Raw genomic sequence first — 16452 nt, forward strand, 5'->3', positions numbered from 1 at the left:
TTTTATTTGTCTACTTGTTTGTCGCCTGCCAGGACTCTAGTTCCCTGAGGATGAGATCAAGAATATTTTGTTCAATCCTGTATGCCCAGCCCCTGACAGAAGGCATATGCTCAATAAACATCTCCTAAAAGAATGAAGTGAATGAAAAACAATGTCAGGTATATGCCTCTGATAGCTGCCTACATTTATGGAAGGATATGAGGACATCAAGCAGTTAGAAGTCTAAGTTAACAATGTCTTGCTTAAAAATGATGTAACATTTGGAAGGACAAGGCGGGTGGATCACCTCAGGTCAGGAGTTCAAGACCAGCCTGGCCCACATGGTGAAACCCTGTCTCTACTAAAAATACAAAATATTAGCCAGGTATGGTGGCAGGCAACTGTAATCCTGGCTCCTTGGGAGGCTGAGGCAGGAGAATCGCTTGAACCCAGGAGGCAGAAGTTGCAGTGAGCCAAGATCACACCACTGCACTACAGGCTGGGCGAAAAGAGCAAGACTCCATCTCAAAAAAAAAAAAAAAGGAACATTTTTAAAAATGGTATCTCCTCCTGTCTCCTCTTCTAGGAGAAGAACTCCTAGAGGTCTCCTACAGATCTAGAATCTGGAGACGATCTCCAGCTTCAAGAGCACTAGGTAGAGTTGGCCAGAAACTGGGCACGTTAACCTGTCCTCCAGCTAAAGATCTGAGGAGATGGATGGACAGAGAAAGACCCACACACCCTATCTGTGGGAGATACCAACACTGAACAGATCTTGTGGGAGAGTGAATAAAGCAGGGAGAGGGCAGAGAGCCAACCAGGTTATGGAAACTGCAGCCATAAGATTCAGGAAAGCATTCACCTGCATATTGCAGAAAATGATTTGGAATCCTGTACAAGAAGATGTAGTTTTTGTGGAACAAAGCAGACTGCCAGGAGAGAACAGACAAGGAACAAAGAAGTAAAGGAAAATATAAAAGGAGTGACAGGGGAAAAAGAAGGCTTGACAAGAAACTACAAATGCAATAGCCCATTTTAAACCATGTACGAAGCAGTAAAAGGCAGAATTGGTACAGAAAAAAATCAGATTAGCAACATAGAAAGCCCATCTTAATGATGATAAACAGCAAATGTTACTTTAAGGTTGTTGTGTACTAGACATTATAAGAACCTTACTTTTATAACCTCATGATTTTTACAACCGCCTCATGAGGGTTGGGACTTGTAAGAGCCCCATTTTACAGAGACTGGAGCAACTCAGTTACAAAGAAGCAGAGCCAAGAGCATTTGAACCCAAGTTGGTGGGCTGGAGAGCTAGAGCTCTCCCCACTCCCCCACTCTGCCTTCAGCTGTCCATGGCATAATGTCAGAATTTTTAAAAAACAATCCTCAACTCAGATTTAAGAATTCATCATGTCTCAGACAAAATTCAATGGAAAGTATCCTGTACCAAGATAGATTAAAATAATTTTCTAAACTATAAGAAAAAAGATAAATTCCTATAAGCAGCATCTAGTCAGGGAAAAAAATAGACTAACTATGAAAGAATCAAATCAGACTGCTGTCAGAAAACACACAAAAATAAATTCAAAATAGATCAAATGTTTAAATGTCAAAAAAATTAATAGAGTTAAATATAACCTTAGGGTCTGCTGAATCTTAGGGTTTGAGTATGACACACAAGGCAGAAACCATACTTTCATTATTTAAATAAGAAATTTTAAAAATAAAGACAAGAAGCTAGAAAGTTAAAGAAGGAAACAATAAAATCAGTCTAAAGAGAGTTAGAGAGTGCAAAGATTAAAAGTCCAATAAAGTTTTAAAATAAACTTCTAACCAGCTAATCAAGGGAAAAAAACCTCAAATACATAGCATTAGAAATAAGAAAAAGTAAAACACCACAGGTAGAGAGAATTATTCAAATTATAAAAATTTGCTCTGTACAACATTATGTAAATAAATTAGACCTCAATGTAATGGATGCTTTTCTAGGAAAATATAAATTATCAAAATTGACTAGAGTAAAAGCGACGAACTAACAATAACAATCATCACAGGAGAAATTGAAAAGTTTTTAAAGAGCTATTACTATACCCACTCAGAAAGGGCACCCAGCCCATATGGTTTTATGGGTGAATTATTTCAAACCCTCAAAAGACTGTATTCTTATGTTATAGAAACTGTTCCAGATGTTAGAGAAGACTTTAAATCTTTACAATTAATTTTACAAAGCCAGCATAACCCAGATATCAAAACCAAAGAAATAATAAGCAGACATACCAATTGGAGATAATAGAGAAACAGGCCCAAGAACACATTTAGAAATTTAGTAGGTGATAAAGGCAGCATTTCGAAATATAGGGAAAAGATTACTCAAAATACAGTGTTTGTATCACCAAAGAATAATTTTGAAAAAAGTAATGCTAGATCCTTGCCTTATTCCCTAAGGAAAAGACTAACAGATTTGGCTACACAAAAATTTTAAATTTCTATAGGTCAAAAACTATTAATTGGTAAAATAAAGCCAACAAGAATTATTTACTACATATATGACAAGGGAAAAGTTAATATCCATATATATACAGAACTCTTACCAAAGTATGAGAAAAAGATAAACATTTCCTCATATGGACTAAGAACATAAATAAGACATTTATAAAAGAATGAATGTAAATTATATAAACATGTGATATATAAATATAAAATAATTATTTAAATATATTCAAATTGAAATCGGTCAACTTCACCAGCTATCAATAAAACGAAAATTAAGGCAACAATGAAATACCATTTTCACCTATAAAATTAACGAAGTTCTTTTTTAATATTATTATTTTACCCTGTGTTGGGGAAGGTATAGCAAAATAAGCCTAGGGGCATGAAAAGAGTATAAAAGTAGTCCAGCCTGTTTGAAGGGCAATTTTGATAAATATCAAAAGTCTTAAAAATGTTGAAATCCTAGGCTGGGTGTGGTGACTCATGCCTGTAATCCCAGCACTTTGGGAGGCCGAGGTGGGCGGATCATGAGGCCAGGAGTTCGAGACCAGCTTGGCCAGCATGGTAAAACTCTGTCTCTACTAAAAATACAAAAATTAGCCAGGCATGGTGGCGCACACCTGTAGTCCCAGCTACTCGGGAGGCTGAGGCAGGAGAATTGCTTGAATTGGGGAGGCGGAGGTTGCAGTGAGCTGAGTTTGGGCCACTACACTCCAGCCTAGCAACAGGGCAAGACTCCATCTCAAAACAAAAAAAAAAAAAAAAGTTGAAATCTTTTCACACAGCAATTCCAATTTCAGGTATTTATCCAAAAGGAAACTCATGAATTATATAAAGATTCAGGTACAGAAATATTCATTGCCAATTTAGTTGCTTATAATGTGGAAAAATTTGAAAACACCTACATGTTCATCCTTAACTAGTTAACGTGGATCATGATACATTCACGTAATGAAATATGTGTATTCATTTAAAATTGTATTATAGAAGAACTTTTAATAACAGGAAAAGATATCTACGTTGTATTGTCAAGTATCAAAAAGCAATTTTCAAAACAGTTTGTTCTAATGTATATATACACACACCCATGTATTAAATACACACATCTTACGTGCATGTACAGATATATACATACATACATATATACATACATACAGAAAGGTCTGGGAGTGCTAATAGTTCTTGTCTGGAGGGGTGGGCTTATGGGTAATTTCAGGTAAATTTTATATTCTTTCAGATTATTTCTTTATTTAAAATTTTACAAAATGATGATGAGTTGCTTTTTTAATAGAACAGTAAGAGCTATTTCAATAGCTTTTGAAACTGCTAGAGCACAGTCGGCCAATGCAGGACCTGATGGATGGCTTGGCCACAGCCAGCCAATATTCTCTGCTGGAGTGAATTATCCTCTTTGTGCCCTTCAGTGGCATATCCCACAATCCAAGTGTGGAGAACCCCAAATGTCTGCAAGACATCTCTTTCATTGCCAGAGCCCTTCTCAGTGGAAAATGGGCAACAGAGGCCTTATAATCTCCCCTTTTCTGCAAAGTCTCAAAACTAGAAGTGTAAGCTGGATAGAGGGGGGACAGGGGAGAGCACCGGGGGTCAAAGGGCAGAACGAAGAGGGAACATACCTTCTATTTCTCCTCCAGGGGCAGAGATTTTTGACATACTCAGGTAGGTTGTAGCCACGATGTCATTGTGAGTGAGGCGGTCCCTACAGCAAGGGAGCAGAGAGGGCCTGAACACAGGAAAGGAACTGCAGGCCACAGCCCACCCGGGAAGTATGCGGCCTCGGTTACACATCACAGGGGGGCAGGGGGCGGGCAGAGAGCACTCCTGGTCTTCACTTTGGTATGTTACTGAGGCCCGGTACTCCCAGAGATGAAGAGACTGCACAGAAGGCTTGCCCAAGACTCTCTGAGAGGGAACTAGTTCATCTCGCCAACCACCAGCATCCCATCAGGCAACCAAACCCAGGCTGCCGGCCTGGATCTCTGCAGACACATCTGCAGGCTGACAGGGAGGAGGCCAGAGGCAAGGAGGCAGGGCCAGGGACTGGCCTGTTCAGGGAGCCAGATTCCCAGACCCAGGAAGAACTGAGAGGCTCCAGGAGCTAAAGAAATGTCCAGATCAAGGAGAAAACTAGGTGACCAGGAAGAAACTATCTCCAAGGCCACAGTCTTGAAGTAGCCAATGGTAATACACGATTCCTTTTTGTATCTGACTTTGTATGTAATGGAGCACTTTCAGCCTTTATCACACAGGAGGCTCACACAGCCCTGAGAAACAAGCACTTTTATTATTATCTCTGTTGCACCCATGAGGAAACTGAGGCTCAAAGCCATGTAGGTACTTGCCCAAGGTCATCAGGGGAGGAAGGGCAAGGCCAGGATGGAAGCCCTAGCGTCCTGATTCCTGGAACACTGGTCCTGCATGGCATAGGGCCTGCTTCCAGGGGGACACTTCTTGGCTCCCCAACCAGGGTAGGGGACTGTGGCCAGGAGCTCAAGGAGGTTAACTGCTTGATTCACCTGTTAGCCAACCACATCCTATGCAAACCCTCCCTCTGAATGCCACTCCTGCCTCCTTTGATAATAATAAACAGTAATAGCTAACATTTATTGAGCACGTACTAAGAGCCAAGCACTACGCTAAAACCATCAGGTGACTTAACTCACTCAAACTCACATCAGCACTACCAGGTAGGTACTACAATTAGCCCCAAATTCAGATGAGAAGGCCAAGGTTGAGAAGGTTAAATAATTTGCCAAGATGGCAAAGCTGGGATTTGAGGCCAGATATGCTGACGTGGAGACCAGAGCTTTGATTGCAGCCACCTGCTGCTTCCCAGGTAGGCCAGACCTGGGGTCAAAACCACTAGGTTGAGAACCCCCACAGCAAAGAATATTCCAGCCCCAAATGCCAATGATGCAGAGGCTGAGAAACACTGGGCTGGGCAGGACCCATCTCCTTCAGGAAGTTCCTCCTGGGTATTTTCCCCTTCTTCTTGGTGCCCCTTAGACCCCCTCTCCCTGTTGTGAGTGCCTTAGCCATGGGCAGCTTCAGATGACACATCCCAGCTCCATTGTGAAAGGCACACCCTGGCATGGTGCTTCGATTTTTCTTTGAAATCCTAACCCTACGAGGTACCCTAATCTCTGCGCAATTTCTGTGCTCCTTTCTTCCTCTTCGTATTTCCCAGGGAGGTGATTAAGCTTTGATTTTTAAAGTTTTCCATCGCCAGCACTACATTAGGAAGAATGAATTGTCAGCACAGACAGATCTTTATCATTTTTCCAAGTGAATGATGTTAATAAGAACTGAAAAGCAGGGTGTGGTGGCTCATGCCTGTAATCCCAGCACTTTGGGAGGCCAAGGCAGATGGATCACCTGAGATCAGGAGTTCAAGACCAGCCTGGCCAACATGATGAAGCCTTGTTTCTACTAAAAATACAAAAATTAGCCAGGGGTGGTTGTGCGTGCCTGTAATCCCTGCCACTCGGGAGGCTGAGGTAGGAGAATCACTTGAACCTGGGAGGCAGAGGTTGCAGTGAGCCAAGATCACGCCATTGGACTCCAGCCTGGATGACAAGAGCGAAACTCCATCCCCCCGCCCCCGCAAAAAAAAAAAAAAAAAACTAGAAAGTAAAAATTTCCTGGAACATTTTACAATGATATTCTCAGCACCAGATGACTGACAGTTGATGGCATTTGTACCCGGTCTTCATGACCAAACCCTAGAAAAGGCCAGCACTTAAAAAGGAATTGGATTTCTGACCTCCAGCCTTCTCTGAACTGGGAGAGGAGGGAAGGAGAGTGGGAGGAGAGAGGTTTTGTTTTATGGAGGTAGGGGGTGGTTTGGGGGTTTTTTTGTTGTTGTTGTTTGGCTTGGTTTTTTAATGAAAAGGGAATTTCTGAAGAATTAAATGGAAGATTAAGTTACAGAGAAAAGGCCATATGGACTATATCCTATTTCCAGGATTCAGGTAATAACAAGAGCTTATCTGCATTGTCTGGGAAGAAAGCACTCTTCTGGATAGGAACTTGAAGCAGCAGAATGCTTTCTGGCCAAGAGCTGGGTTTTGGGGCTTGGGGTTGCTTTTGGAAAATACAGCAAGTCTGAAAATAGACTCACAATAAAAATGCCACTTCAACCCAAACCAGAGATGCAACCACCAGATTCTGTAATGTGTTTGGATTGTACAGTATGCCGATGCCTTTGACACAGCTCACCCGGACTCGGGCCAGACACATCCACAACACAGGAGACAACCGCACCCACTCACATCCACATGCGCAAACATGCAGGGACACGCACAGCTCATCGCCCGCAGTCAGAGCGGCACACATGGAGAGCGGAGATGAAGAGATCATTCTGGGATGTAAAGCACATCTTTCCTCCAAACCGCTTCCCCATGGTACATACCCGTGGTCACTGCCCTCGCGGCCTCTCCCTCACAGGCCCTCCTGGCGGCTCTCTTTCCTCTCCTCTAATTCTCACAAGCTGTTTTCTTTAGGCCTGGGGAACTGGCACACAGCTTAATGGCTCTGTGGCCTGGGGGTTTTTCCCTAGCCTCTCATTATCCTCCTGGTTGGGGGTGTCATGGGCATGAGACCAAAGGAGAACACGCTGGGGAACCACATAGCCAAGACTTCTTGGGGGCAAAGAAAGGACAACTGTCTCTTTTTGGGAAGCCCAATGCCCGGAGATCACACGTGTGGACCCCGAATGTTCCCCTCAAGTGTAAGAGAGAGCTCCCCTCAACTAGTAGGAGGTGGCATGGCCTAGTGGTTAGGAACACAGGCTTTGGAAACAGCAGGCTTGGGTTCAAGCCTGGCCTCAGCTACTTTCCAGCTAGCTGTCAGCTCAGGCAGGTCACTCAATCTTTCCCAACCTGCCTTCTCATCTGCGAACTGATGTCGGTGAGTTGATGGTCAGATGAGATGACTCGTGTCAAGTGCTTGCTGGGAACAAGGTTTGGTGTATAGTAGGCGCTCAACAAGTATTAGATGCTGTGATCTTTCTAAGACGCCCATGAGCTGCTGTCCTCACCTGCTGCACAGCTGCCATGGTGTCTCCTGCTCAGGTAATCTGGTCCGCTCCTCCAGCCTGGGGACCCTACCTTTTCATCCCACCAACCCAGGGCAGCACCGCAGCCCATCCTCCCTGAAGCTCTGCTCTTTTCAGCCCCTTCCCTTGGTTTGTGAGCCTCTCCTCACTGGAATGTCTTTATCGTGAGCTTAGCAAATCCCCACCCCTCCTGTCAGGCCATCACCTGCCCCACCTCCTCCAGGAAGCCTTCCCAGTTCCTTGTGCCCTGAGAGATGATTCCTCCTTATCTGCCTACCTCCCAACAAGCAGGTGTGAGTAAGCTTCCCAGGAATTGCCCACACCCTCTCCATCCCTGGCTACCCCAAGGGGACATTACCTCACCTGAAACTTCTCCCTCACACTCTTACTACCAGTCACTGAGCCGAATGAAACTGAGGGACCCAGCGCCCCCTCAGGACAGCCCGCCCCAAAGACTCCAAGACTCAGAACTCACCAGTCTATGACACGAATCCTCATTTTTTCGCACATGGAGGGAAACTGAGGAGGGAATAGAGGCGTGTTGGGAGAAGAGTCCTTTTGAAGATAGAACAGCCCCTCCCCACCCCGAGCTGAAGTCTGGGATAACGGCAGGATGCTGGGGAGGCAGGAGCCCTGGACCTCCCGAAGCCCAGAGCCCCAGGGGCCTCCTTGGGTGTGCTGGGAGCAGGAGGCTCACCATGGCAGGCAGTGTGATGTTCTGGTTCCACTGAGGGTTGGCCGTCTTCTCCAAGATCTTGCTGCAGAGCTAGAAGACACAGGGAGGGGACAAGTGGATCGAGCTCCATGGGGACTCTGGGCTCCCCCGGGGCCACCATGCCAGCCAGTGGCCATTCTCTGCCACGCTGGCTGCCCTCAGGCCTGGGTGTAAGACCCTGGGGTTGGGGCCTAGTGCAGGGGGCTGACACAGGGAATCTTTGCAGAGACAAAGCTCAACAGAAGGTCAGACCCAGAGCTGGGGAGTGGGTAAGGGTGGGGTGGGTTGTCTGAATGCCACAGCCCTTCTACCCTTAACTCACATCTCTGGCTGAAAATCCCCCTCCATACCTCCTATTATGGCCATGACCCTAAATGTGGGGACCCTGAGTCCAGTCCAGACGGGCTTTCCCAGAGGCCCTTATGGCCCAGAAGTCTCTTTTGCCCATTACCCCAGATCATCCACCACGTAGGAAGACTGTGACCCCTAGGAGATCAGAGATGGGGGAGGGGAGCCATGCACAGAGGTCAGAGAGTGAAAGAAAATTCAGTGAAGATACAAACCCTATAAGCCATAGTCTGCCTCCAACCAGCCCTGCCCGAAAGACCAGGCTTTTCCCAAACAAGAAACCTCACAGGAGTGGAAACCACGTCCAAACCAGCAGCTCACAGGCCGGCCCTGGCCTTAGAGTCCATAAGGAACACCAGGCCCCTTAGCCAGCCCCAGGGCATCCTGTACCCACACACAGGGGCAGCAGGTAAAGACTCAGTTTCAGATACACAGAGCCTGGTAGATTTCCATGTTCTACACATGAAAATAGTGAGCAGCCTTTTCAGAGCATTTACTATGATAAGCCCTACATTGTGCTAAGCACTTTATGTGCATTATCTCATTTAATGAGCATCTGACTTAAATCAGAGACTTCAGGTCCCCAGGGGTGAGGATGATGTCTCCATTCCTGGTCCACCCAGTGCTGGCCCCTGCCCCCACCTTCCCCCTCCTCCCTGTAAAAAGAGCCCCAGACAAAGGCCACACAGGGCTGGGTGTGGGGCTGAGTGCCAGGATTTGGCCCTTGTGTTAGTTAGCAAAGAGAGGAGTATGGAAAGAAGAGAGACCAACGATCCAATCCAGTGGAACAAAGAGCAAAGAGTGGAAGAGACAGTTCACAGAATGAAGACGCAAGGCCTTGAGACATATAAAAAGATGCTTCATCCCACTCATAAAGAAACACAAAGAAAACCAACAAAATACCATTCCTCACCCATCAGATTCATAAAAATCTCTAAAGTCTGATAGACCACTGTTGGCAAGGCTATGGGAAAACTGCATGCTCATGTTTTGCTGGTGGGAAAACAAAATAGTTTGACCCCTCCAGAGGACAACTGGCCACTATCTATTGTAGTTTTAAATGCATGTTCCCACTGCCCTATGAATCCTACCTCTAGACACCCATCCTACAGAAATACTTGCACATGTGAGGAATGACATATGTGTGAGGCTATTCACTGCAGTGTGGCTTGAACTAGCAAGGATTTGGAACAACCCATGTGTCCACCAATGGAGAGCAGGTTAAATGAAGTATGGACCATCCATACAATGCAGTACTAGGCGGCTCTCAAACAGAATGAGGATGCCTCTAGGTAGTGACATGAAACAATCTCCAAGTTATATGATTAAGTGAACAAAGCAAGGCGCAGAGCGGTGAGTGTGATGCGCAGCCATTTGTGCTAAAAGGTAAAAGATAAAAATCTATAGTCGGCCAGGCATGGTGGCTCATGCCTTAATCCCAGCACTTTGGGAGCCCAAGGCAGGTGGATCACTTGAGGTCAGGCGTTCAAGACCAGCCTGGATAATGTGGCAAAGCCCTGTCTCTACTAAAAATACCAAAATGAGCCAGAAGTGGTGGCACATGCCTATAGTACCAGCTACTCGGGAGACCAAGGCATGAGAATCGCCTGAATCCAGGAGGCAGAGGCTGCAATGAGCCGAGATTGCACCACTGCACTCCAGCCTGGGCTACTGAGTGAGACTCTATCTCAAAAAAAAACATAAAGGAAGAATCTGTAGTCATATTTGCTTGCATGTGCATCACAAAACCAGAATAATATAAAAGAAACTAATTGCAGTGGTTTTCTTTGAAAAGGAAGAAATGGATTGATTGTTGGATGGGGTACAGAGCAAGAGGGAGATTTTTCACGAAAGATAGATAAAATAAATGTATATAGTACATAGAATAAATGTACTACCTAATTCAAAAATTAGATAAAGAAAATTTTAAAATAAAAGACACTTTAGCAAGACCCAGCTGAGCGGCCCTGCCAAGTCTGTGCCCCAGGTCCCTGGAATAAGAAGGCACAAAGGCACAAGCTGCCCCAACACACACACAGGATGCACACGGGCTGCTTCAGCCCCTGCCCCAGGCATCTGGCCCTCCTCCATCGCAAACACTTCAACCTGGCTGCCTTCACCAGGATGTGGGTCTGGGGGTTGAACAGCAGCTGGTCCATCTGCCACACCCCAGCCAGCACTGCCTCTGGCCCCAGAGATCCCTGCCAGCCTTCCCCCATCTTGTTCCACCCACAGGCACTCATCCAGGGCCGCACCCTGCTGCTTCTTCCTCTTCCTCTGCTTCTCTTTTTTTCTTCCTTTACCTTTTTTCTTTACCTTCCTTCACTCCCCAATGGAGTATTATTAGCACACTCTCTCTGGAAGGCTATTTGTCCATCTGTATCAAATACTTAAAAATAAGACTTCTGGCTTAGCAGCCCCAATTCTAGAAACTTCCCTACAGAAAAGCAATCAGAGTGTGGACAAAGATTCCTGTATGCTGTTGTTTGTCACAATGTTGTTTATAAAAGAGGAAAATTGGAATTATATATATCCAAAAATCGGTCAAATGTTATGCTATACTCATCTGACAGAATATTATGCAGCCATCAAAAAAATCATTTCAATGACTATTTAATAACCTGAGAAAAGATGAGACAGCACAAGCAGTTTACCAAACTGCATGTATATAGTTGATTCTCATTATTCATGGTAGTTACAATCTATAAGGTCACCATGAACCCTGAATTAGTGAATACTGACTCATTACCCCAGAGGAAAAGCAGGGTTAAATTCCTGGCAACCTCTGTCACAACGTTTTTGTCAACTGATCAATACGTAACTTTGGTTTATGTGTGCTTCTGTTGAAGGACACCTTACTTTTTAATATGTATTGCTGAGTCATCAGCATTGAACTCACAGCCAATGACACTGTGACTCAAGCCTGCAGGAAGCTTATCTATCACACACACTTCCTCCGTAAGGCACATCACAGCCTTTTTGAGCTTAGGAACGCCAGACAGCACTTCAGCACGACATTTGGGGCCATTTTAAACAGCGAAGTCGCCAACAAAAGGCACAAAAATGTGAAACACATGAGGCTACACAGGATACGTATCAAAGGACACGTATTTTGTCTGCGTCCTTTGATACGTGTCCTGTGTAGTATCATGTTTTGAGACTCTCTGCCTCCCTGTTTCAACTCTCATGGAGTAAATGCATGTCCTTTGATCATGGACATGTTGGAGCAGGGAGGCAGAGAGTCACCTTATTCAACCTCAGCAACCAACATACGTGCCGGGAGACTCAAAGTTTTCAAAGCCCTGAAAGTGTCCACAAATCATCACCAAAGTGCCATGAGTGTTGATTTTGGGCTTGCAAATACATTTTAGTGAGTAGGCAAATTGGCAAATACAGAAGCCTTGAATAATGAAAATCAATGTTTTCATTATTTTTTCCCAGCAAGTGGGAAGAGGGGAGGTAAGAGGGTAGTGGGAGCTAAAGAGAGAACACACACTAGAAGGAAATACAAACCAATGTTATCAGTAATTCTCTCCAGGGTGGTGCAAGGTACAGAATATGGTGCAGTGGGAGTTTTTGTTGTTTTCCTTTTCTCTGATTTTTTTTCAATTTTTTGCAATTAATGGGTTTTATTCTTGAATTCAGAAAAAAAAAAAAAAAGGTTGTTTTAAAACTTCGTGTCCTGCCCTAAAGTACCTACCTTTACTTTCTTTGATACCATGAAGTGCACAGTCGCACACACTCTCCCACACTATCTTCTTAGTAACTTGGCCAAATCAAGTATTGTTCACATCTTGGATAATACTGCCACCAAATGTCCATAAGGGGAAATGCAAAGAAGGCCAGCTGGGGTGGGTGGGCACACAGAATGTAACCTCAGGGCTCTTCAGCTTAGGATGTAAAGAGAGAAAAGGGACATGCAAGCAGGCTAAAAGAGAGGGACAGGCAGAATGAGACACGCCATAAGAGCAGCAGAAGCGGGGAGGCCACAAGGAGGTGGCTCAGGGCAGAGAGGACGCAAAGGCCTGGGGCCCAGCGGAGGAGGCTGGCCAGGTTGAAATTTTCAAGACGGAGCATTCCAGCTGCCTCCTTCACCATAAGGTCATTCTTCAACTCCCTCCACCTCCTTCTAGAGGAAAAATGGGAGGTACAGCTTCTTGCATGAGCCCAAATGCCAATCCACTGTATACAGTGTCTTGCCTTGGCCGCCTTTGTCCTTTCACCTCCCCCTAGACACTGGTACCTTCCTAAAGAAATCCCCAGGGCCAGCCAAGGGCATCTCAGAACAGAAGACCCTGGGAGATCAAAGATACTGGCAGGGACCCAGGAGCAGCCAGGAGCCCCAGAGCTCTGAGGCTTAGTTCCAATGAATGTGAAGGCACGTCGGTCTTGGTTCTAGCCACCATCGAAATACTTTCCATGTTGGGAATGCGAAATAAGAACAATCTCAGGATGTGAATTTCCCCAAGTGTCAAGTGGAAAAATTAATCCTAGTCCTTGGAACTAGTGTCCCACAAAAACGTACAGCCGCAGCTTCCTGTTTCCTTCCTACCTTCAAGCAGCTGTCCCCATTCCTCCTGATGCCAGGCGCAGGTCGTAAGACCTGGACCCTGAGCCCACACCAAAACCTTCACTCAGGTGAGAATCTGCAGTAAGCATTTACACCTCCACATGAATGAGTTTAAAATCTACATTACATCCCCGTGTACATTTTCACTGGGACCCTGTGCTAGTCTCTGAGGAGAGACAGCCCAGCTCAAAGGGGCTCCTGATGGCCACCTTCAGTATAATTCATACATCAACACAATAATGACTGATTTAACACATTAAAAATAAAAAGTATTGAGGTCCATACTAATACTCAACAAAGCAGGAGGGAGAAAGCTCTTCTTTACAGAAAAAAAAAAAACGTTGGCTAATCAAGAGAAAAAGAATGATAATGAGAAAATCACCACTTTGCAGTCCGAACTAAATGACTTCTTCAGACAGGAAGGTCAATGGATGCTTAGACCATTAGGTAAGAGGTAGCTGAGAAGTAGGATATCCATATAGTGCCAAGATATCGCCCACAGTTTACTTGCTAATTACAAAGTGGGAAGATTTACTTTTATAAGGGAGCTGTCTGGAGGCACCATTTTAACTGCGTGATCAGGCGATCATCCCTTAGGATGGGACAACCCGACATTATGGCTCTCTGTTGTGATGCCATATGACATGCAGATCACCTATGCTGAGTTCTTGCCGAAATACTTCATCTGAATCTAATGGAGTCTCTAGACCTAACTTCCAGTTTACAGAAAAGAGAGGAGCCAGAGAAACAAGTTAAACAACAGAAGGAAACAACCGAACAAATCCAGTACTTGGACAAATGGCCTGGGCTGTTCAAAAATTCAATGCCATGAGGTGAGAAACAAGGGAATTGTCCTGGGAAGAGCTGGCAGTGGCTATGGGGGCACGAGGTAGGGATGGGCCGTGGGGACAAGTTTAAAGTCAAAAGCTAGAGATGGCATGTGGGATGTAGAGAGAGAAAAAAGAGGGAAGAATCAAGGCAGGTCCACATTTTCTGCCTTTGATGGTTGTACCTGGTTAAGACAGAGGCTTTTGGATATGGGGCAATTTGTGCAGAGAAAATGACTCCCTCCAGGGCTCAGAGGGGCAGCAGGCAGAGCTGTTTAGAGGCACAGAGAGGCCTGGGGTTGAAGGGAGGGGTCGGAGAGCTACGGAGTTCTCTGCAGAGAGGTGATGGCTGAAGCCTGGGAGGGCTGGGGCTGCCAGGAAAGCCTGTGGGGGGCGCACAGACATTGGGGAGTGGGCAGCCTGTGTGGAGAGAAGGGCTGGGACAGAAGTCAGCAGGGACTGGAGCCACAGCCCCACCTCAGGGCAGGAAGGCGGGCTGCAAGGAAGAGGCTAGGGTGCCCACCAGAGGGGTCTTTCTCTGCCCAACTACCTCCCACAACATTTTTAAATAATCATTGTGTTTTTATCCCACATCTTTAAAATATAGTTTCCCTATCTTTATGATTTCACGTCTAGTTTCCATGCTATTGCTCCATTTTCCCCCAAATGTTCCTCTACTATCCACTGTCCGACGTCCTCTCCTGGGCCATCCGCATCTATGTGTCTGTCCGGGACACCCCAGGGCAGACCTGTCCACATTCGTGTGCAGGGCAGGCCCTGAGAGCTGGGCCTGTGTGGGTGTCTCACCACACACCAGGATCAGCCCCTCCTTGTGCACACACCTCTGGTGGGGGCACCTCACTCTGTCTTGCTCTCACCCGGCACCTTCCACAGGGCGCCAGGAAGTCCCCTCCCAAGAGAACCCTCCTGCTCCCTTGCTCCTTACCATTTTCCCCGCAAAGCTGACCTCCACAAAGGGGTCCACCAAGTTCTTCTTGTTACTCTCAAAGCCAAAGATCTGTTTCACGTTGTCCATCACGGCATCGTCCACTGGGAAGAGGGACACACCAATCACTGCCTGCCTGCTATCTCTCCTCTAAAACCCTGACTATACCTTCTCTGTCTCCAGGCAGTCCTGGGACTACCTCAGCAAGAAGCTTTGGCCCCTTCACACAGGGACTCAGCCCAGGGGCTCCCCAGAGGGAGGACTGTCTCAGAGCAGCAACTCCTGAGAGCTCCCGGCCACTTTGTCACCAGTCCCAAACAGCTCGTTCACTGTCCCTGCCCTGCATTCAAAGCCTTTCAGATTGAATCTACCAACATATGGACTGCCTGACTAATTAGAAATCTACATCATTAAGGGCAGTAAGTACCCAGAAAAGGACTGGCAGTTGTTATAACAATATCCCATTATTGGTGCCTGGTTGACATTTTCCTTTAAATCTACTAGCGCAGCGATTTACCTGAGGTTAACCAAGAAGTCAATTCTGTCTTTTTTAAAAAAAAAAATTGGTTTGCTGCCCCAAACCAATTATTTTTTGAATCAGTCAGATTATTTATATAGGTAGATACAGATATATATGTATATGCGTATACACATACATATGTGTATAAATCATGTTATGTTTATAGACATATGAGTGGGTGAGTGGAGGGGGGTAATTAAAGATTATACGCTAGCTAATATCTACATGAATACAAAAGGCAACAACAATTGGCAAACATTTATGATCTGTTTGCCCATCTATTTTGGTTTTTTTAAAACAACCTTGCAGGGAATTCAACACAAAGCTCTTTCACCTTAAGAAAAGCAAACATTTCTATTTCCCCATGCCCCTCTTGAAGTTCGCCAGCCTCACTTCTACATCGTTGCAATCAATAAGTGCAGACTATTTTTAAGCATGTGTTTTAGTACTGAATTAATACCCATTACTTATTTACAGGCTTTCTTCAGGATTTGGTCCAAGTAAGCTTGTACATTTCATTTCTTGATGTCAGCAGCCAAAGCAGAAACTCTCAATAATCTTTATGGAAAAGTTGTAACCAGGGACCCAAGTTGCAAACCTTCTCACTGACTCTGCGGTGGACAGTGGCTTGGTTTTGTTAATGCCATGCTCTAAAATAGTGGCTCGCCACGGGGCCTCACCACAGAACAACCTGGGGAGCCTTTAAACCCTACCAATGCTGAGCCCTGCCCTAACTCGAATCAACCTAAAATGCTGGAGGTGGGGCCCCGGCATCTGGACCGTTTTGAATCTTCCCAGGGAATTCTAATATCATGCCCAAGTTGATAACCAGAGCTCTAGAATATTCGGTATAATTCCTCAGCATTTACTAAACACACAGATGGGTCTACTAGTGGGCCAACCACTGTGAGAAACCAGGCAGTGGCCACATTGGCCTTCCTGGGAGGAAGAGGTGGTTGCAAGTCGGGTGCCCACTG

General features: G+C 45.5%; 1 protein-coding gene across 15 annotated transcripts in view; it reads right to left on the bottom strand.

Annotated features, from left to right (window-relative positions):
• Positions 1-16452, bottom strand: part of DYSF (dysferlin) — a 234630-nt gene that overhangs the window by 144406 nt on the left and 73772 nt on the right. For all 15 annotated transcript variants that reach the window (XM_032176991.2, XM_032176986.2, XM_032176988.2 and 12 more), the window contains 4 exons: positions 14956-15059; positions 8247-8315; positions 8025-8068; positions 4110-4192 (listed from right to left, as the gene is read on the bottom strand). In XM_032176991.2, the coding sequence (XP_032032882.1) occupies positions 4110-4192; positions 8025-8068; positions 8247-8315; positions 14956-15059 (300 nt within the window). The remainder of the gene's footprint in view (positions 1-4109; positions 4193-8024; positions 8069-8246; positions 8316-14955; positions 15060-16452) is intronic.

This window comes from Hylobates moloch, unplaced genomic scaffold, assembly GCF_009828535.3.
Source record: "Hylobates moloch isolate HMO894 unplaced genomic scaffold, HMol_V3 SCAFFOLD_15, whole genome shotgun sequence".
NCBI classification, from domain to species: Eukaryota; Metazoa; Chordata; class Mammalia; order Primates; family Hylobatidae; genus Hylobates; species Hylobates moloch.